General features: G+C 47.6%; 1 protein-coding gene across 2 annotated transcripts in view; it reads right to left on the bottom strand.

Moving 5' to 3' along the window:
* BCL2L13 (BCL2 like 13) overlaps nucleotides 1-20,873 on the bottom strand; it is a 70,603-nt gene extending 49,730 nt beyond the window's left edge. The window contains exons 1-3 of one of the 2 annotated variants that reach the window (XM_090043466.1): nucleotides 20,734-20,864; nucleotides 15,522-15,754; nucleotides 13,756-13,942 (exon numbers count right to left, since the gene is read on the bottom strand). In XM_090043466.1, coding sequence (XP_089899592.1) covers nucleotides 13,756-13,876 — 121 coding nt within the window. In that variant the 5' untranslated portion in view covers nucleotides 13,877-13,942; nucleotides 15,522-15,754; nucleotides 20,734-20,864. Of the gene's footprint in view, nucleotides 1-13,755; nucleotides 13,943-15,521; nucleotides 15,755-20,733 lie in introns of both variants that reach the window. The other variant, XM_090043465.1, reaches the window with a different exon arrangement.

Raw genomic sequence — 20,873 nt, 5'->3', positions numbered from 1 at the left:
AGCCACCTATAAGTTTATCAGGGGTGACCACCAGGATCTGGGGGAACGTCTGTTCACCAGAGCGCCCCAAGGGATGACGAGGTCAAACGGTCATAAACTACTACAAGACCTTTTCAGGCTGGACATAAGGAAGAATTTTTTTTTACTGTCCAAGCCCCCAAGGTCTGGAACAGCCTGCCATAGGAGGTGGTTCAAGCACCTACACTGAACACCTTCAAGAGCAAATTGGATGCTTATCTTGCGGGGATCCTATGACCCCAGCTGACTTCCTGCCCTTCGGGCGGGGAGCTGGACTCAATCTTCTGAGGTCCCTTCCAGCCCTAATGTCTATGAAATATACGTAGATTTATATTCGTGCACCCCATCAGTAAAAAATTTTTGAGCACCCCCCCCCCAATATATGTATATAAATATAAATATAAATAGAAGTTCTAATATTTTCTTCCCGCACCCCAACGAATCGTCTTATACACCCCCTGGGGTACATGCACCCCACTTTGGAGTCCACTGCTCTAGACGTCCTGGTGTCATGACAGTTTATGTCCTACAAAATAATTTCCAAGTATTTGGACAAGTGCAGTGGGTTCTTTTTACCCCCATCCTGGATAGCAGCTCTTTAATTGCCACAGCAGCACTCTATACTAGAGATATCAAAAACAAAAGATGCAGCAAGATCTCTCTCACGCAATGATCTGAGCCTTCTCTTTATGAGAAGGATTACCTCTGGGAATCATCCGTCCAAAACGCTTAATGTGGAGGTTGTATAAGGTTTTTTCTTTTCCTTTTTTTTTGTGGGGGGGGTGAGGGGGAGTACGGGGAAAGGAGGGTGGGAGAGCATATGTTTGGATAAAATAATTTCAATTTCTCTTAATAGTTTCACTATAGAGACAACAGCACATCAATTTTATGAAAGGCAGTCTTGCTTTCTCCTTCAGAGCAGTAGTTCTGGATTGTCCGAATCATTGAACACCTTAATTAAGGGGCGAGCAATTATTTCGGGCGGAGGGACACTTACTGAGTTTTGGCAAGCTGTTGAGGGCTGCATGGGTAGCCCTGACCCTTGAAATGTGTTCCGCCCTGGTTGCCACCTTGGGGCTAGAAGTCCCACCCCTTAAACTCTGACTTTTGCCACTAGAAATCCCTTCCCTTGCCCCTAGAAGTACTCCTTTGGGGAAAATGGTTTGCCATCTTAGGGGGGAAAAAACAAATTATATACTAAAAATCAAACACCCATAATAATGTATTTTAATTTAATTTAAAATATATATTTTTGATCTTATTGTGCTTTTGTGCTGTATATGTAGAAGTGGTTGCATACAAGCTCAAAATGCAGTCTTACCTGTAAATTGTGTGCGGTGTGCATGGGTGTCAGGGGATATGGGGTGGGTGTGGGGGTTTGTGGGGATGTGTGTGCATGGAGTGGGTTCTGGAAGCCTGCCCAGCAGCAGGGTGGAGGGGGGTGCTTTTCTCCCACATTCAGCTGCAGTTTGTTCATCACTGGTGCTGCCAGTCTGGACCCTGTGGCAGCTCTGGGCTCACCCAATGGGCTGAGCGGCAGCGGCAATACCAGCAGGGCACGAACTGCTGCAGGGGTGGAAGAAAAGCGACTTGTCCCCACAGCCACTGGTGCTCCCTGCAGCAGCCTCTTGGAGCCCACGCAAGGCTGCCTCTGCCCACTCTCTGTTGCCACCACTGCCCCATGGGTGCTGGGGACACAGCAGAGGTAGGACAGCCCTGTGTAGGCTCTGGGCAGCTGCCACGAAGTGCCAGCAGCAGGAGGGGAAGGGGCCGCTTTTACCCCGTGCTGAGCATCAGCTTGTTCCCTACCCACCACCACTACTCAGCCTGGATGGGTGAGTGAAGGGCACACAGGGTCAGGGCTGCTTCTGGTTGTCCCCACCTGTGCCACGGGGCTGGAGCAGGCAGGGCTGGGAGTAAGCAGGCACACAGCAGCAAACGGCAGCCAGGCGGGAGCACAGGACCCGCACTGGTGCCCTGAGGCCAGCACTGGTGGGGCCCAGAGTGGGTGGCAGGAGCACAGGGTCCCAGCTGGCTGGGACTCTATCGAGCCAGGCTAGCTGCCCTCTCTCCCTGCTGGTACAGTGCAGCCTGGCTCCACACACCCCTAGCCAGCAAGCACTCTATGCTTCTACCATTCCACTCTAGGCCCCAATCAGTGCTTGCCCTGGGACATTGGTGTAGGCACCATGCTCCCACACACCCACTCCCATCCACTCCCCCCATCCCCGCCGCCATTTTTCCAACATTTTTCCCGCTCCCCACCTCCTTCTTACCTGAATTCCCCACTGGGGCAGAGAGGCACAAACAGCCCCATGGTCCCAGACCAGAAGCTCCGGTCAGGAGAATGCCATGGCTTCCCCTGGGTCCCATCTTTGACAGGCAGCTGGGGGCAGATAAATATTAATTTTCTAAATTTTTTAGGGGTCCCACGGGCCAGATACAATTGCCTATCAGGCAAGATCCAGCCCACGGGCCATATTTTCCCACCCCTGCCTTAATTCAATTGGGGTATTGAAACTTCTTGGGGCACTGCTCTAGAATATCAGGCAGGCTCTCAATATAATCTTGGGACAGAGAAATTAGTGAAAGAGAAGCTACTCACTGGCAATTAGAGCTCTTGAAGTGATTTTCAGTAGAGATCCAACTGGACTGTATTTGTGCACCACTGCAAATCCCAGAATTCTCACAAAAGTTTGACCATTAGACACTACACAGATTTGATCTATAGGTATAGAGCCCTCCCCTCTTTATAACGCCTGTCCTAGAATAGGAAATGCTTTCCCTCAATGTCCAGCCATGGCACTAAACCTTGTGTGTCAATACTATGCAGGATTCATTGTTCCTACATGCATTAAGAGGAGGGATTCAAAGATTATAGCATTTCCTTCTCTTCCCTCATCTCTCTCTGAACAAAAGCAACCGTTTTCAGTGCAGTGTGAAGCTAGTCTTGGTTTTCTGAAACTTTCAAACACCTTGAGACCAGATGAACTTGTCCTGGAAATGAAGTCCCAAAGAAGAATACCGAACCAGTGCCAAGCCCAACCTGGGACCCTCTTCCAACAGCAAAAGGGAATCAAGACTCATTTGTCAAAGGCTTAAAGTAAAAAACTACAGTCAGATGGAGCTTAGGGAAAATGCTCCTCAGCTAAGTAATTTAAGAAGGTTTAAGTAGGGCCTATGGAATCAAAGTTACTTAAACTTTATAAAACTTATTTTAGGAGAAATTACTAAAAGCTAACAACTCTAATATTCAAAAAATATCAAAATAGCTCATAGCTGGGGGAAACAAAACAAGAAAGTAGACCAGGGAAGGAGGAAAAAACAGGAGTTTTGAACTGCTGCTTTGTCAGCTGGAAGGAACTAAAGGCATGTGGGAACTATGGCTTTTTATATAAGCTTGCCTAAGGGTTTGTGTGCAAATGGATTTAATTCAGGAACAGCCCCATATGTAGACAAGTTTTAAGATGTCCAATAGCCATAAATAACAACATTTACTTTATTGCCAAAAGCCAATCTACTTGACAACCTATTTGAAAGGGAAACAAAAACTAAATAAAGTGTTTCTGAACCAAAGAACAACTTTAAAGATTAAGTCCAAAGCCACAGAAACATTCAACATTGTGTGCTGGTCTTTTTTATAAGTTAGCCATAACAAGGATAATACTAAAAACACATGACACTATATTACAAAACTTGTTCACCAATAAAATTACAAATAGGATTCAATGCATAAGATTTTATTCTATATAAAGGAATGATCACGTAGCCATGAAGTTAAGTATGGTCTAAATGCCAAGGTCTAGAAACCTGCTATAGGTACAAATACTTTCTGGCAATCAGTAGCATTTCTTGAATACTAGGGGGGAAAAAACAAGAAAAACAAAAAAAATCTAACATTTGAGGTGGTGTCCACATCTCTTAGCAGCTGGACCTGGGGTCCCATTATTTTTTTCTTTTAAGATATGGACTAATACATTTGTAGAAACCTGTTTTTAGTTGCTGTGCAACAAGGGATGCTTACAAAATTCTAAAAATTAAATTAATTTTCATTTGTTGTGAATACTTAAAGTTCAAGGTAGATACACCAAGGTGCAATTTCCAGTTTTTCTGCATCATAAAATAGCATGACCTAAAACTGTTGTCTTCCTCTAGCAGACATGTTACGCATTCAAAACCATTATTACAGCATCTTAATTTGTTTTTCACTAAGTCATATATATCGTTTCCTGGTTCAGACAACTGTGCCAGGACATCCTGTCTGCTGTTGTGGACCACAGCTTGGATGCGTCTGAAAATGAACTTGCAAAATCATTTTGTTTCCCTAGAATGTCAGGCTAAAGCTGATATGCCATTTCTGCTTTACCTGGCTACAAAGCAAGACAGAGCAACAACATCCACACTGATCAGTCAGTACTCTATAAAAATATACAAATGACTACACTACATAAGATTGAAAAGCATGCTCAGTCATGAGATAACAGAACACCTAAATGTTCACAGCATTAAATGTTTTCCTTGAAAGATCCATCAACACTTCAAGCAAGTTTCGTTGCTTATACTAAGATAAAGTGACAGTAACTACACATTAATGTACAAGATCAGAATCCTTTCATTCTTCAACACTTTGGTATTCAACTGTAAAGTGCTGATGAAAAAAAGAGTTGTAGATTATTAGAAAAATCAGTTTTTGATGTTGTACTATCACATATTTTGTGACAAAATATTGCAGCAATGTCCAATGACTACCTGAAGGATCGTTCCAAACAAGATGGAGCTAGACCAGGGACAGGCAATTATTTGGGCCCACAGGATACACAGCAACTCCGGAGAGCTGTTGCAGGCCAGTCAGGACACCTCCCCTCCTGCAACAGCCTACAGCCTGCGTGCCCTGCCAGCTCCTCCCTGCCACCACTACCAGTGCTCAGCAGCCACTGAGCAAAGTCCCAACCCCAACCCCAGCCCACTCTGCACCCGCTCCCGACTCACCCTGGCTGGAGTGGACCAGCTCCAGACCAGCTGAAACCCACACTCACACTCTCGACCCCAGCATGCCCTATGCCGGCTCTGGACTGACTGCCTATGCTGCACAGTGATGGCAGCCAGGCAGAAGCTGCTGCTAGGCATGGGGAAAAAGCAACCACTTCCCCCTCACTGCTATGAGGCCCTTCTTTCTGCAGCCACCTCAAACAGGCATCTGGGCTGCCCGGCTGCTCCTCTCTACTGCCACCACTGCCCCCTAGGTGGTCCAGAGGTGATGGTGACAGCAGTGCAGAGGAGCTGCAGGGCAGCCCAGGCACAGGCTGCAGAGGCAAGGGGGAGGCAGCTGCTCCTCCCCCCAATTCCCAGCAACAGCTTCTGTCTGGCTGCTGCTCAGGATAGGTGTAAGGCACAGGACAGGCCAGAGTTGGGGCTGTGTGTGCAGGCCACTACCAGTACCAGGGAGAGGAAAGCAAAGCATCTTGGGATACTGGAAGACTGTGCCGTAGCTTCTCTCAGAAGAGAATGTGTACGTTTGCTCTCTCAGGAAGAACTCTCCGAGGAACAACTTGGTTGTTCCCAGGATTGATTTTTCTCCTGGAGCAGTCATTTTTACTCTGGGAGAAAAATCTGTGTACTTGTGGTTTCCCCTGGGATATCAGCCATTCTCCCAGGAGAAACTGAATGTCCATTCTCGATCTCTGTGATATGACATTAGTGATATATTCCATTCCTGCAAAGTGAAGGTACATACTCTTATCTGGGGAGGGATTACAAGCAACTGCTTCCTATTTTCACTTTTACTAACTCTCAAACCACAATTTTACTGAACTGTATGGTTTTATACAGGGATGGGCAATTATTTTGGGCAGAGCTTACCCAGTTTTGGCAAGCTGTTGAGGGCCACATGGGTAGCTCTGACCATTGACAGATGACTCACCCTGTGACAGGTACCCCGCCCCCTGGTCACCATCTTGGGACCAATGTCCCAGGGCCAGCACCAGTGGGGCCCAAAGTGGGGCGCAGTCTGGCAGGGGTCTGTGGAGCCGGGCTGCGCTGCACCAGCAGGGAGAGGGGGAACTGGCCTGGCCCCATAGAGCCCCTGCTGGCCGGGACCCTGTGCTCCTGCTGCCTTGCTCTGGGCCCACCTGGTGCTGGCCCCAGGACACACCGGTGCGGACCACATGCTCCCACTACCTGCCCACTCACTCCCAGTGCCCCCTAGACCCACGGTACAGGAAGGGGGCAGCGTGCAGCCCTGACCCCTGCTCGCCAGCAGGGAAGGAGCTGGTGCTGAGCACAGGGAAAAGTGGCCCTTCCCCTGCCCCACGGACAGTGCTCCCTGCTGCAGCTGCTCGCAGCCTGCGTGGGGCTGCGAGCAGATGCAGTGTGGGGCACCGGGCACAGAGCTCCTTTTCCCTGTGCTCAGCACCAGCTTGTAACTCATCACCACTGGCAGCCTGGGCCCCATGCTGGCTCCAGGCTCACCCATCAGGGATGCGCCACAGCAGGAACAGCTGCTCAAGCTGGAGGACAGCAGTCCCCCAACTTGCTGTGCTGGACAGTGTTTGCTGCTGTTGCCCACCCGGACCTCACGCGCTGGGCAGCCCAGAGACAGCAGTGGCAAACAGTGCCGGCAAGCAGGGCAGCCGCTTTCCTCCATGCTGAGCAGCTGCTCCCACTGCGGCACAGCCCCAATAAGCAAGCCCAGAACTGCTGCAGGGCCCAGGCTGGCAGCAGGGGCAGGTTACAAGCTGGTGCTGAACACGGGGAAAAGTGGCCCCTCGCCTGCCCCGTGGCCATCACCCCATGCTACAGCTCCTTGCAGCACGTGGGGCTGCCTGTGCCTGCTCAGGACAGCCCCGCATAGACTGCGAGCAGCTGCAGCAGGGAGCACCAGCCATGGGGTGGGGGAAGAGCTGCTTTTCCCCATGCTCAGCTTTTCCCCAGGGTCCTCCCCTGCCTGTCCCCCACCCACACCCCTTACCTGAGTTTCCAGCATGATGCAGCCACATGGTCCCAGGCCAGAAGCCCCTGGGCTGGGGCCTCCAGCTCAGGGGGTGAGGCCAGGTGGGCCCTGTTGTTGCAGGAGCCCACCAGGGCTTCCCCTGGGTCCTACTGTCCCTGGCTCATGTCTTTTTTTTTTTTTTTTTTTTTTTACGGGAACCAAGGGCCAATAAATATTAATTTTCTAAAATTTTTAGGGGCCCCACGGACCAGATACAATGGCCTCATGGGCTGTATTTTGCCCAACCCTGGTCTTATACCATATTCATTACTATACTACCTGAGCATCGTCAGAACTGGACTATGAAAAATGACTAATATCCATGATATATGGCTTGTTCTTTCACCCTCTCCCCAAGACAGCAGCACGTATAGTGGAGTTTTTTTGGTTTAGGAGGAGTTCTGGGGGTGGCCTGAACATATGTTTTTTGTTAGAAAATACAAGTTTGAAGAAGTGGCCCTACATCTGTAACAAAAGATGGCAAGGTTTGTGAATTCCTAAGGGAGCTCATTTCAGTCTCAAACTGACCCTCTGATTCCCATGTAAAGACCTGCATCACACTAGAGAAACAAAGCTGTCAACCACAGTCCTCATCCTGGAGTTTTCATCTCTCTCTTACACATCCTGAGCCCAGGCCATGACATACTTTAAAGATAAGAACCAAAATCTTTAACTGTATTCAAAATTCTTTGAGAGTCTGAAATAAGTGAAGGACATGTATGAGACACCTCCTGGTTGCCTATACAATTCAGGAGATATAGGACAGCGTGGCCACACACACCTTCCACCTCCTGACCTGCCGGTAAGTATCATTGCTGCCAGCACCCTTGATGAGGCCACCCGCAAGAGGATCACAAAGCAACCTACCAGATGTGACTTGGCCACCTTCCTCAGTGGCTCACTGGAGTTTGGCAGAGATGGCAAGGACTTGGCCTCTCTGTAGAGCCAAGCCCACAATTCCATGCCTCGGGAAGCGTATTGGCTGCGCCTGGATGTGGACCGAGGAGCTGGGAGTCTCCCTGCAACCAGCCCCGCATGCCGACCATGTCACCATGATGCTCTGCATGAGGACCTTCCTGGAGCAGTTCCTGAAGGACGCCGTCCGCAACAAGTACACCGGCAACCGGAGGGCCAAACCCGACCAGGGCAAGGTCTTTGATGTTACTTCAAAGTGGGACTTGAAGAACCACTTCAAACCCAGCGGGAGCTTCACGTGCTTCACTGACTGGCACTTCCTCCACCGCACCCGCCTAAACTGCCTGCCTCCGAATGGGGCCGCGCGCTTTGGCCACGGGGACAAGAAATGCCGACGGTGCAGCTACGCAGCAGAGACCCTCCCCCACATGCTGTGTAGCTGCAGGCCGCACACTAGAGCCTAGCAGCTCCGCCACAACACCATCCAGCACCGCCTGGTAAGGGCCATCCCAGCTGCAGTGGGAGACATCTCTGTAAACTGCACCTTCCCAGGCTGCGAGAGCCAGATGCACCCTGGCACTGTCATTATGAACAAAGAGGCCAAGAAGATCTTGATCATGGACATCATCTTCCCCCTCAAAAACAAGCGCCAAGCCTTCACTGACGGCTGGGCTCGCAAATGGGAGAAGTACACCCTGCTGGCCAACAGTCTGAGGGGCCGCAGCTATGACAGTACGGTTGACACACTCATCGTGGGAACACTCAGCACCTGGGACCCCAACAAGAGCAAACTGCATGCCTGCTGTGTCTCCCACCGCTACGGCAAGTTAATGCACTGCCTCATGGTGTCCGACACTGCTGGTCCCGTGACATCTACGTAGAGCATGTGGCAGAAGGACACCTCTGTTTCTCCCAAAAAACTCTGCTCTGTGACAATTTGGTTAAGATGGGCCCTGCATAGGGTACACACTTTACCCTTTCTCTTTAGGTAACCTAAGCTGGATACATTCCTGAGGGAGGGGGGAAAACCTGCTCCCTCTGCATACGTGACTGGCATCACACACCTGTGCTCCCTGGGGGTTGGCCAGATGTGAAGCACCCCCAGGGAGGCACTTGGAGCCTGGAAGGTAGGCGCAGTGAGGTGGGTGGCTCAAGGCAGGAGCACCCCCTACTGGCCCACCATAAGGGCCAGTGGCCTGGGGGAGAGCTGCAATCTGCTCCTTGCATGCCCCTACCTACAAAAGCAGCACTCGTTGCAGGAACGTGTGGGCAATGGATCATGGCTCTGCCCCAGGCCTCAGCCCTACACTATCATGGCCCCGTTATCCTGATCACAGCCCTGGCTCCACTCACCTGTCCCATTCCTGGATGCCACTCTCTGCCTGCAGCTCGATCCCATCTGTCTGGCTGTGCGCCCTGGCCAGTGGGTGCAGGGCAGATGGGCCAGGGTGCCAGGGCAGAAAGGATGAGTCCGGCAGTGGCAGTAGGGACTGGCACTGGCATCTGTAAGGAGTTGCCACTGTGGGACTGCTGGGAGGTCCAGCCACCATATCACCCCAGCCCCACTGAGTGCCAGGAGGTGGTAGGACTGGTCACATCTGCCACAGCCTGCGTGGGGCAAAGGAACCTCCTGCAGTCTGGGCAAAAATCCCTTGGCAGGTTGGATCCAGCCTGTGGGCTGTATTTTGCCCATCCTTGGACTAGGGTGACCATACACCCCAGTTTGGCTGGCAAGTCCCAGATTTCGTGGGTTATCCCAGTGTCCTACCAGTTGTTGAAAATCGAATCAAGAGTCCTGCAATCACAGAGGCCTCAGACACAGTCCAGCAGAGAGGAAGAGCAGCATGATACGCCAGACAAGCAGGCACACGAGCACTGCTGCGGCTGTGTGGAAGCAAGGCAGGGGGACTGGAGTGGTGCTCAGCCCAGCCCAGCCTCCAGCCATTGCTCAGGAGAAGCCAGGCTCCACACGTGTGGGTGAGGGTACCACCTGCTCCAACAGTACCTGGCTGTCCACCAGGCACACAATGCCATTCCACCTCCACACTGCCCTGCATGCCCTGCCTCTGCCTCAAGCACTAACTTGTGTGGGGGCAAGGGGGAGCAGTATCCCAGATTTCCTTAAACCTAATATGGTCATCCTACAAATGACTGAAGGCTTCATGCCTGGGAACAGTTACCCAAGAATTGCCAGAGATGTAAATAAGCGAGGTCATGCACTTGTCTGCCAAGAGGCGACAGCCTCCTAACCAGCCAGAAATTATAACAGTAGCCAAAAGGTAATGTTTTCAGTATGAAAGCTTAGTGTCAACAAGTTCGAGAGCACCTCTAAAATCAGACTGAATTGACTGATTCACCAAAAGAGACTGAGCAATGATTGCACTCTTAAAACTGCTTTCCCCTGCCCAGCAGCATTGCCTTTGATTTGCTCAGATTCAGTTTCTACTAACTGTTCCTTAACCACGTACTGCTTTTGTACAAGCACTTAATCTTTGTTACTCATATTCTGAAGAACAGGTAAAACCATGTGCCATCTGCTTATTGCTTACGTCTGTGCTTTTTAACTAGTTTACCACTTTGCCCAGTGTTACATGCCAGACCTACACTGACATGAACTGCAGCTGCAAGGTAATACAACAGTTATACATACTTGTAAGCGCAAGTCCCACAACTCAGAAACATGTACCAAAGGCAAATGAGTGAACACACTTTTTCAGTCAAAATGAGTATAGAAAGAAATTCAGAAAAGTTTCAGAGAAAGAGATTATATAACATATTTCAAGATAAATTAAAAACTACAGAAAACATAGAAAGCAGAGGCAAAGACATTAAGAGCAAGATAGGAAACATGAGGCGAAGCAAAGTTGTGCAAAGGCGTAAAAGTGAGGATACATAGTAAAAAAGAAAAAAGAATATGGGTACACCAATAAAGATTTTTTTGGCCAATACCAATAGCCGATGATTAAGCAACCATATCAGCCAATCTGATAACTGATATTTAGTAATAGTGCAAGGCATTTTAAAACTACTGTTTCTTTTGCACTTAACACACAGATATACACACATACTTGCCTCCTGCCTGCTCCAGCCCCAATGAGGAAGGCAATGACAGCATTATTTCCACATATCGCCCCCTTGCCCACAGCCCTGCTCAGGCTATGTTGCTATCCTGAGCGGGCAGGGTGGACCCTTGAGCAGACAATGGTACTGGGCACATTTGGAGACACAGAGCACACCACTGCCTCAGTGCTGACGGACCCCACACAGCCAAGTTCCCACGGTTGCCAGGGAGAAGCTGCTTTTGCAAAGACAGCCGGTACCTCTAGCGGAGCAGAATGTCCCTTCACCAGGCACTTCACCCTGCCCACGCGCAGCCTGTCTCTGCAGCAGCCCTGGTATTCAGGCCCTATGTGCACAGCGTTGCCATTGCAGCTGTTTCATAGTTTCATAGTTTCATAGTAGCTAGAGTCGGAAGGGACCTAGGTAGATCATCTAGTCCGACCCCCTGCCTTAGGGGGTTGATGGTCTCTTTGTTGCTGACCACTCCCCAGCATTCCCTCCCCCTGCTCGCTGGGACCTGTATTCTGCCACGGGCTCAGGATGGCAGTGGAGCATGGGGACTGGATTATCCTCACCATAGCGCTCCAAGTACACGGTGGTAATTATTGGCTATAACAATGAAAAAAATCTGATAATATTAATTCTCCTTTTATCGGTGCCGATCTAATAGTCAACCAATATATCAGTGCACCCCTAGTAAAGAATAAAAAAATTAAACAGTAAGAAACTGAAAGTTATCAAAAGGATTCAAAACAAGATGAATGTGAAGTGACACTGGCAAAGCAAAAAGAGCGGAAGTTAAGTGGGAATGGTATGTTGACGTTTAGGAAGGTAGTGAAGGTGTGGGGATGAAAATGGGAGACATCATAAAATCTGACAAAGATGATCTGTATGTGGAATTTTTTTTTTTTTTTAAAGAGGTGAGCTTAAAGCAATAAGAATGGAAAAAAAGATTTTTCTTTTAAGTGTTACTATCCTAGAATAAATAAACAGAATGTTTGAGACTACATCTTTCTATAGTATAAATAAACATCTCTTATGCTATCTAGCAAACCTGATACCTAGCAATCTTTACTCAGGAGTTCAAAAGTCCCATTAACCAAATACAGAAACATTACCAGCACTTTCCTCAGGTCAACTGAAATACTATCATACTTAACTAAAATTCTTCTTACATAATTCTCTATTTCCTCCCAAAGGATTTTTTTTTATATTTAAATATTGAAAAATTGTTTCAGAAAGAGACTAAAAACTAAACATTTCCATTTCAATCTTACATTTTAGCATACACAGCTGTCTTTCTTTCATTAATTTTTTTTTTTCTTAACCGATATGTCTTGGTCAAAGTGTGGTCTGGTAGTTGTGATGGTCCATAAATTATGCGAGTGGCAGGGATATTTTTTTGGACAAGCTTTTGGACCTGAGGAATTGCAAGGTTTTCTCAAAAACTTGTCTAAAATCCCTTCCAACCAGGAAGTCGGTCCAATAAAATGGGCTCTTAGTTCATTAAAGATACAACAGTTAAGATTATACAGATTTTGCCCTCTGATCAGCAAACTGAAGGGGCACAGGCTTGTGTTAACCTGCTCACAGCTGTAGCTATTGGCTGAGCACTGCAGCTTGTACTTGAAGCAGGAGTAAGTTGTTGGTAGTATCTTGATGAGGCTTGTGATTGGAAATAGCACTTTATTTACTAGAACTTCTATAAAAGAACTACTTACAATAAAGTAGCAGTCTTGCTACTGCTCTTTGCAAGTGTATGGGGCCTAACCTTATGTGACAGAAGTTCTTCTAGAAACAATGTCCCAGTAGTGTGACACTGCAGAAAACAATCTGCCACACCAAGAATTTCCTTATGTCTCACTTTCTGAACACTACATTTCCAGGAGGACATACTCTACAGCACACAGTCAACCATAACACTGGAATAATCTTTCTTGCTACATTCTGCCTTCCAAAATCAAGGTGGATGCTTTATTTGCAGGAAGGGAGGATGAAGGGGGGTGTTGCATGAAATAAAATGTTTGTCTGGTACTTGCCATGGAAGAATAAGAGATGTTTCGCCCTAGAAGTTACTATATATAATTACATTACAAGCTAATGAAGGAAAAGCAGCAGCTCTTCAAATAGGATATGTTTTTCCCCATAGCTTCTGTCTCCCTAGAGTTTGGGTTAACAATTAATCTTCAAGGAGGAGTTGTTTAAAAAGGATGTGAATAGAGAGAGGTTAAGCAGCTAGTGCACAAGTCAAAGACTGCTCCAAATACCAGTACAAGAGATAAATAAGCCTAGCATTAACTCCTGAGCCCCACACTAACAAGGCTACTTACCGTAAAATATAAAATAAACTTTAAAACATTTTAGTTCTTCAGCAGTAACAGTGAAAACAATAATGTAGACAAGGAACAAGCGCTGAAACCATGGCGTTGTCTAAAACCACTGCAGAAACTTAGATACAGCGATAAAAATCACTTGACCTCCTATTTACACCATCATTATTTGTAAAGTGACAATGGAGAGTTGCCTAAAAAGTGCTACTGCAAACAGCCCTTTCTGACAGCTCTCAACAAGGATAACAGATATCAATGATATTCCAAGAAGTTGCAAAATTATTTTTGTCCACTGTCAGCTCTTCTTTTTATTTTAGGAATGCCCACATGAATAAAATACACAATTCTAAATGTTTTCTTTACATTTACAGATACAACAGTAAGAAGCTTGCAGCACTTAAATTAATTGCTAAAGCAGTCTCAGATATAAATACAGTACATTACCTTGAACTGAGGGAGGATGTTGCTCTTGTGGCTTCTCCTGTGACAACAGCCCCAGGTAGCTGAGAACAACATACTCTGTTTCATAGTGAAATCCTACAGGCACAGCAGCAGAGGACGCCATGGAATTGGCTTGTAATGCTCTACAGTTAAGGGGCACGTAGTTTTTCCTCTAGTTAGCAAGTGAATACTGAAAGAAAAAAAGAGTAATTTTTGTAAGGAAGAAGGCCATGCATTATCTTACAGTAAGAGAAATCATGACACTGGATTCTGCTTAAAAACATCAACACAATGTTCTATCTCAGGGCTGTCCAACTTTTAAGCAGCTGGAGGCTGCATCCCATGAGGGCTACACCAGCGGGGGCCACACACTGCACAGCCTTCAACAGTTCAAACTGCAGACCACCTGGACAACACACTCCCTCACTGCTGCACCACATCCAAGAGCAGTCCTCCCACCATATGCAAGCTTCTCCAGCATCATCCTGCCCCATGGTGCAGTGGAGGAAGCAGAAGCCTCCCAGAGATCCTGGCTGTTGCTGCAGCCAGAGCAGTATAGGATGCAGCAGCTGCATAGGAGCCTAGGGACCACAGGCACAGTGGGCTGCACATAGCCTGCCAACTGGACAGCCCTATTTTATCTGAATAACCTATGGAAAATGTATACACTGGCATTCAGTATACAAAGCCTCACACCTTACAGCAAAATGAACCTCTCAAGTTGAGAAGACTTTTTTTTTTCCCTTTACCTTTCATACCATCTGAATACATGTGTCTGGGGTAAAAGATACCTTGATCTTCCTTACAAACAAAAGTTTCTCCAGGTAGAGATATGCAAAGGGGACAAAGTCAACTAGAAACCTGAGGAGAGTTTCTCTCCCCATCCTTAATCACTAGACAGTAGTCAAACATTTCCTTTGTTTCTACTATTTTTCTTGGGTTTCCAGCATGGTTGATGTTCATACCTTTTACACAAATTGACCATTATCATTCAGATTAACTTTAATGATCTAATACAGGGGGCGCTAGCTGGGGATACACTTATCCCTAGGGATACTTGGAAAGGTGATAGGGGGTATGCACAGGTAGGGACGGAGCATGCCCTGGGGCAAAGCAGCGGTGTCTCCCCAACACGTTCCCACACATTGCGCAGGCGTGAGGGAGGGGCACGCCAGGCACCACCAGCCCCACACAGCACACTACCACGCCTTCCCAACCCAGCTCGCTCTCCTGATTGACCATTGGGCTGCTGCCCTGAGTCAATACGCAATAGCGAGGAGGCATCGTGGCCACACCCTGCCTGCAGATCTGCAAGAGCAGTGAGGCGCAAAGGGTCTGAATAGCAGGGTGAGTGGGAGCGTGTTTCTGTGCCTGCTCTCAAGAACAGGGCGGGGGGGTAAAGGGCAGTGGTGCCTCTTTTCAGACAGATGTGGGGCAGTGGGGTTCACATGCTACCACCCCACACTGCCATGCACTGCCCCACTCCACCACCACACAGCACTTTCCCACAGTCAGTCACACATGCAGATCCACAGGCTGCTGCAAAGCCCATCAGCAGCCCGCAGAGCCACACATGTGACTGGCTGTAGGAAAGTGGTGTGCAGCAGCAGTGGGTGGCAGTGGCAGCCACATGAAAGCCCCCCTCCCCACCCCACTGCTCCATGACCAGCCACTACCACCAGAACGGGGACACTTGTTAAAAAAGGTTGAAAACCCCTGATCTAACAGAAGCAGAAGACAGCACATGGTCAGAAAGAGAAAAGAAATACCATTTTCTTTGGGAGCCCTGGAGAACAATTTTCCTTCTAGCAGCTGATTAGGAAAACTGGATTTCTTACACAGGCACTGTCCCTTAGTACCAATGGATAAGACAGAAATGCAGATCTCTCTAACAGTGACATAGGACTGATGAACATTCCATGTCCTGGTACAGGGGTGGGCAAAATGTGGCCCGCAGGCTAGATGTGGGTCGCCAGGTCATTCTATCTGATCCGCAGGACCCCTAAAAAAAATTTAGAAAATTAATATTTATCTGCCCCGGTTACCGGTCACGTGACCCTCGATGGCCTGCCAAAACTCAGTAAGCAGCCCTCTGCCCAAAATAACTGCCCGCCCCTATCCTAGCACTTTTATATATTTCCCTTTATAAGCAGTCAGATGAGAAGAGCAGCAAAGAACAGAAGGTCAAGAGCCAAAATAAGACACCCAAGAAGGGCCAGAAAGAAGAGTCAGACCTCAAATAAAGGCAAGAAAGAGAAAGGGGAAAAAAAGGTTTGAAACAGAACTTTTTAAGTTTTAGGTCAGAGGTGTTAAACATACGGCCCAAGGGCCAGAGCTGGCCCATGGAGCTCTACCATCTGGCCCCCAGTACTGCCCCCGAGTCATCAGTGCAGGGCCAGTATGCAGACCAGATTGGGCCCACAGACCTTATCTCATTCCCCTAGCACAGCTGATCCAGCAGCTGCTCCAGGAACCATGTGGAATGAGTACTGGAATGGTGGCCACCCCAGCCAGACTGGGTGGTCTCTGGGTCAGGCTCCCCGCTCTCCTTCGTCTGCCCAAGGCAAGGCTGCAGGATTATTCTAGGCCTGGAGAAATCGGGCAATTTCCTCCTCACAGTCGGGACCCAGGTCCTAGGAGCTGGACTCCAGCAAGGGAACGGCCCCTTCCACTCCTGGTGCTGCCCTGCCAGAGGCAGGGTAAGCTCTCATGTCTCACATGGGAGACTGAATGGATCCAGCATTGGGAAGGGCAGGACCCAGCTGGGCTGAGAGGCCGGGGAAGAACCCTGCTCCACACGGGGGGGTGGGGAAGGGTAGCAGCTGCCTCGGTCCCTGACAGGCTCTGCCCCCAGGCCCTGGCGCACAAACCTCCAGGCACTGCGGGTTAAGTCACTCTGAGCTGGGCCAGTCAGCTCCACCTCAGTCACGTCTTTGTGGCATTTGGCACCTTTTACAGTGCCTGTCCCAGCCCCAGCCTGTAGTCTGTGCCGCACCAGTGCCTGAGACGCCACAGCAGCTGCTCCACTCCACTCCAGCCCAGCCCGGCAGTGAGGAGATGAATCCAGGGTCACCCTAGGTCGCAGGAGGGAACCCAGGCATCCAGGGGCCTCAGCCCCACAGGCAAGAGGGAACCTAGGCATCTGGGGCCCTAGCTAGAAGGCATAATTATTGGAAAATGTTATTAGCTACAACAGCAAAAAAAGTCAATAGTCAATGTCATGTCCTTTTAATCAGTGCTGATCCGATAAGCAACCAATATATTGGTGCACCTCTAGACTCAACTATACAATTCTTCTTTTTGGGTACTTAATAGTATCCTGAAATCCTTTAAAAGATATATTTGATAACTGGCTCCTCTGCTGCTCACTTGATTCTAACCAAACTATATAAGTTTAATGGCTTTTGAGTCTCAACAGTTATATTTCGTCTCACAGCAATTTTCTTACACTTACATAGCACCTTTCATCTGAAAGTGCTTTATAGATAAAATTCTAAATAATGTTCATCCACCAATAAAATTCCATTGTTTTAGGGATGCAGCAGTACAAATCACTATGCTGCTATAGTTTGGTACATTACATTAGATGAAAAAAAACACCACAGCAAACTGAAACTGCAAAGCAAATGGAGTAAGCAAAAACATGCTTAACTGAATTAGGCCAGGACACCAACTATAAACTGTATTTTTTTAGTTAAAGATCCCAAGGCTCTTTTAACATCAAACAATTCTTAGGACTTCATTTTTATGCTTATCGTGAAAGATGTCACTCTCCACCAAACAAATGTACCTCAACAAATTATGGAGTCTTTGCTCAATACAGTTCCAATACATAGTATAGTGCTTCAGTATTATCCAAAAGCAATTCTGAACAAGTAACAAAGCACTGTCCTTAAACTAAATATTTGGATCAACAAAGAGAAAGGAGGAAGAACCTACTGACATACAAAAAACAGGAATCCAAGCAAACACAGGTAACTCCATGCGTTTGGAATCAGACTGAGACCCAATTCAAAAATATTTCAGTATGTTCAGCTACACAGCTCTGACATAGGCTGTTCAGATAAAAGTTAAAAAAGTTTCCCCATGGCTTTTTGTGGAGCACAGCATAGATGTAATAAATAAATACATGAGAAAAAGAATAGGCTACAAGTGAAAGAGTCTAATTATTTTAAGACATTCCTGGAAAATGCTCAAATACTGGAATGGAGGATGGAATAAACAGCTGCATAAAAAATAATAAAAATCTTGAGCTTTCACTGACAGGCTCAGTCTTCAGAGAATAGCGATATTTCAGAACCACTGGCCATTGCTGAGAATGGCCTACAATGCAATAATGTAGTTATTCAATTTAATCATGATGATTTAGTTAAGATTTTTTTTTTTTTTTTTTACAGAGCAAAGAACACAGAAAATATTGATTTTATAGAGTAGGCATTTCAGACAAGGTCAATTTTCAGAAATGATTTTTAAAGACAAGCCAAACAACTTAGAAGACAGAGGGAGAGCACTCCTTGCATAGACAGGAAGAAAAAGCATAGATACACTTAGAGGAGAGAGAAAAGGTTTATCAAAACTGACATCATTGCTAAAGCAAAGGGAGATAAGTAACATATATCTTAAAAGCAAAGACAAGAAGTTCGTGCAAGTGAGTCACACAAGAACAACAACTCTTTATCAAAATAAATGGCTTAAATTCATTATGGTGAATGGCTCTCATATTTCCTGAATGCCCTGGATCCCTCAAAAAACACTACATCTATTCAAGATAATGTGTCCTTATCCTTTTCACAACACATTTCTGCCCAAAGGAAAAAAATCCTCTTACCTGTTTCAAGCTGGTTGAATGGCTCAGCAAGGCAAAGTTGGCTGGCCAGTCATACTGACATTTCCTCATGCGACCTGTCACACACTAATCTACAGCAGGGTCATGCATCAATTACAGTATGAGGAAATACAAAAGCTACGCTCTAATGTAATAGCTATAATTTTTTGGTAAAGAGACTGATAAAATTTAGCCCCTGACTATGGGATGACATCTTAGCGCACCTTCAGCTACTTATTTGCCATCCATAATTTACAAGAGAAAATACAACTGTATTAATATTCTGCATTTAAAGACAATATGCCAGATGGCACCAAGATGCATGAGTATCTATTTAGGGACAGAGATCTGCCATACACAGTTGAACTAGCAAAATACACTTATTTGTTGCCATGTTCACAAAGTATTATAAAAAGCTAATATCCTTATAGTGTACCATTCAATTTTCTTGGAACAGCCTTCATTGAGAAAATACTTTGTTATAACTTCTGTATTGCATCTTATTTGAGACGACTGTCCTGTCAGGGGGATACAAGCTACACTTCAAATTGGTGCAAGTCATCAGCTGCTAATAAAAATCACTCCATACTGCAAATATAATACTCTATCCTGCTAGGGTGATAGTCCACAGCACGACCATTCTCACTTAAACCAGGCCAGCCAAGGAAAGTGAACTGGAGAGCAGATAACTGCAGTTAAACCTTGCAGTGAAAACACAGCAGGACAGCACATTTCTAAAATACTCCACAATTCCGGGACCTTATAACATTTGGAAATTAGTTTGACTCTCAGTTCACTTATAACACTGGACACCTCCCCATAATTTACAAACGTACTTACATGGCATTTCTACATACCAAGTATCAAATCCCAGTGAATTTTACAGGCGATATAACACCCATAAAAATCACACCTCATACCAGAACAAACACCAAGGTAGCAAAATGCTCTATGAGTTTAACTAGAAGCAACGCACAAAAATTTTGAACCGAAACTACATGTGTGGACTTGTTTAAACTTGTTCTCAGAAACCAACTGCTACATTTCATTCCTCTGCTAGGGCTCCTCATGACGCCAACTTATGTAGAAGTTAGAAAATAAGTAACCGCACCCCTCCGAGGAACTGCCACTTACTGCCTGGAATGGGCATTAAGATATGCTAACTGTTTCTAGGACATTAAGAAAATTCAGTTTAAACTTCCCAGCTCGTACTGAAAACATGAATCAATATTTCATCCATTACTATTCCTCAAGTGACACTTAATAGATTGAGATACTGGAAAGGAGCAAAAGGCTCTATGGCAGTCCCACCTTTGGGCTGTGATTTTAGTTAAAATGTTCACTTCATTTCACCATTCCATAAACAAAGCTCGATTTTTTTTTGAGGGAGGGAAAACACCAGCAGGATGAAGGTAAGGCACAGGCTCTCAACCTTTTCCAGCTCTGGCCCCACACTGTCACCCTTGATAAGCTGTCGCAAGCTCATCAGGGCAGCACCGTCAGAAAAAATAAACAAGTTTTCATTCAGCCAGCGATGCCATTCATGCCTCTCAAGAGCTGGTTGAATGTGTCAGCTCAAACAGTGGGTTCCCAATTGGCACCAGAGTTGCTTTGGGAACTCGCCTTGAGTTATTTGGGCAACAGGTGAGATCCAGAAGCCTGGAGAGGACCTCGCAGGAGCCAAGTGCACCTGAGGCAGCTGAGAGGGCAAAGGGCAGCCCCCACCTGCAGGCTGGCGCCTCCACATGCCCACGGCCACACGGGCGCTGGGAGGTCCACAACAGGCAGCTTTGCCTCCACAATCAGGTGTCACCTGACCCAGCAGCTGCCTGCTGCCCACTGCCTTGGCAGGGGCCGGGGGTTGGCAGGGGCCCGAGGCAAGGCTGCCCTAATAGTGCCAAGCCCCAAAGGGTGCTCCAAGGGCTAGGGAGGGGGCGGCCCCAGGACCCTGTCCGCTGCAGGACTGAGGCCTGAGGGCTCCCCCACCCTCGCAGGAGTCACGTGGGGGCAGCACGAGGGCACGCGGCAGGGAGTGGCGGTTCAACGGGCGCAGGGCTCCCCCTCCGAGTGCCGCCGCCACGGCGGCCCCTCCTGTTCTCTCTCCCCCCGGGAGGGCGCCCGCGCGCGAGGCCGCCTTCCCAGTCCCCTCCCCTCACCTGAGTGTCGCGAGGTAGGCGGGCGGGGGGAGGGGCGGCGGGAGCGAGCGCTGCCGCGAGCCGGCGCGTGCGGCAGGCGCTGCAAGCTGCCCTAGTTTACAGCCGCCGCCGCCATGATGGGGGGGGCAGGGGGAGGAGGA

This window comes from Crocodylus siamensis, chromosome 4 (genome assembly GCF_052110815.1).
Source record: "Crocodylus siamensis isolate JL-2025a chromosome 4, ASM5211081v1, whole genome shotgun sequence".
NCBI classification, from domain to species: domain Eukaryota; kingdom Metazoa; phylum Chordata; order Crocodylia; family Crocodylidae; genus Crocodylus; species Crocodylus siamensis.
This window is presented reverse-complemented; position numbering and strand designations above follow the sequence as displayed.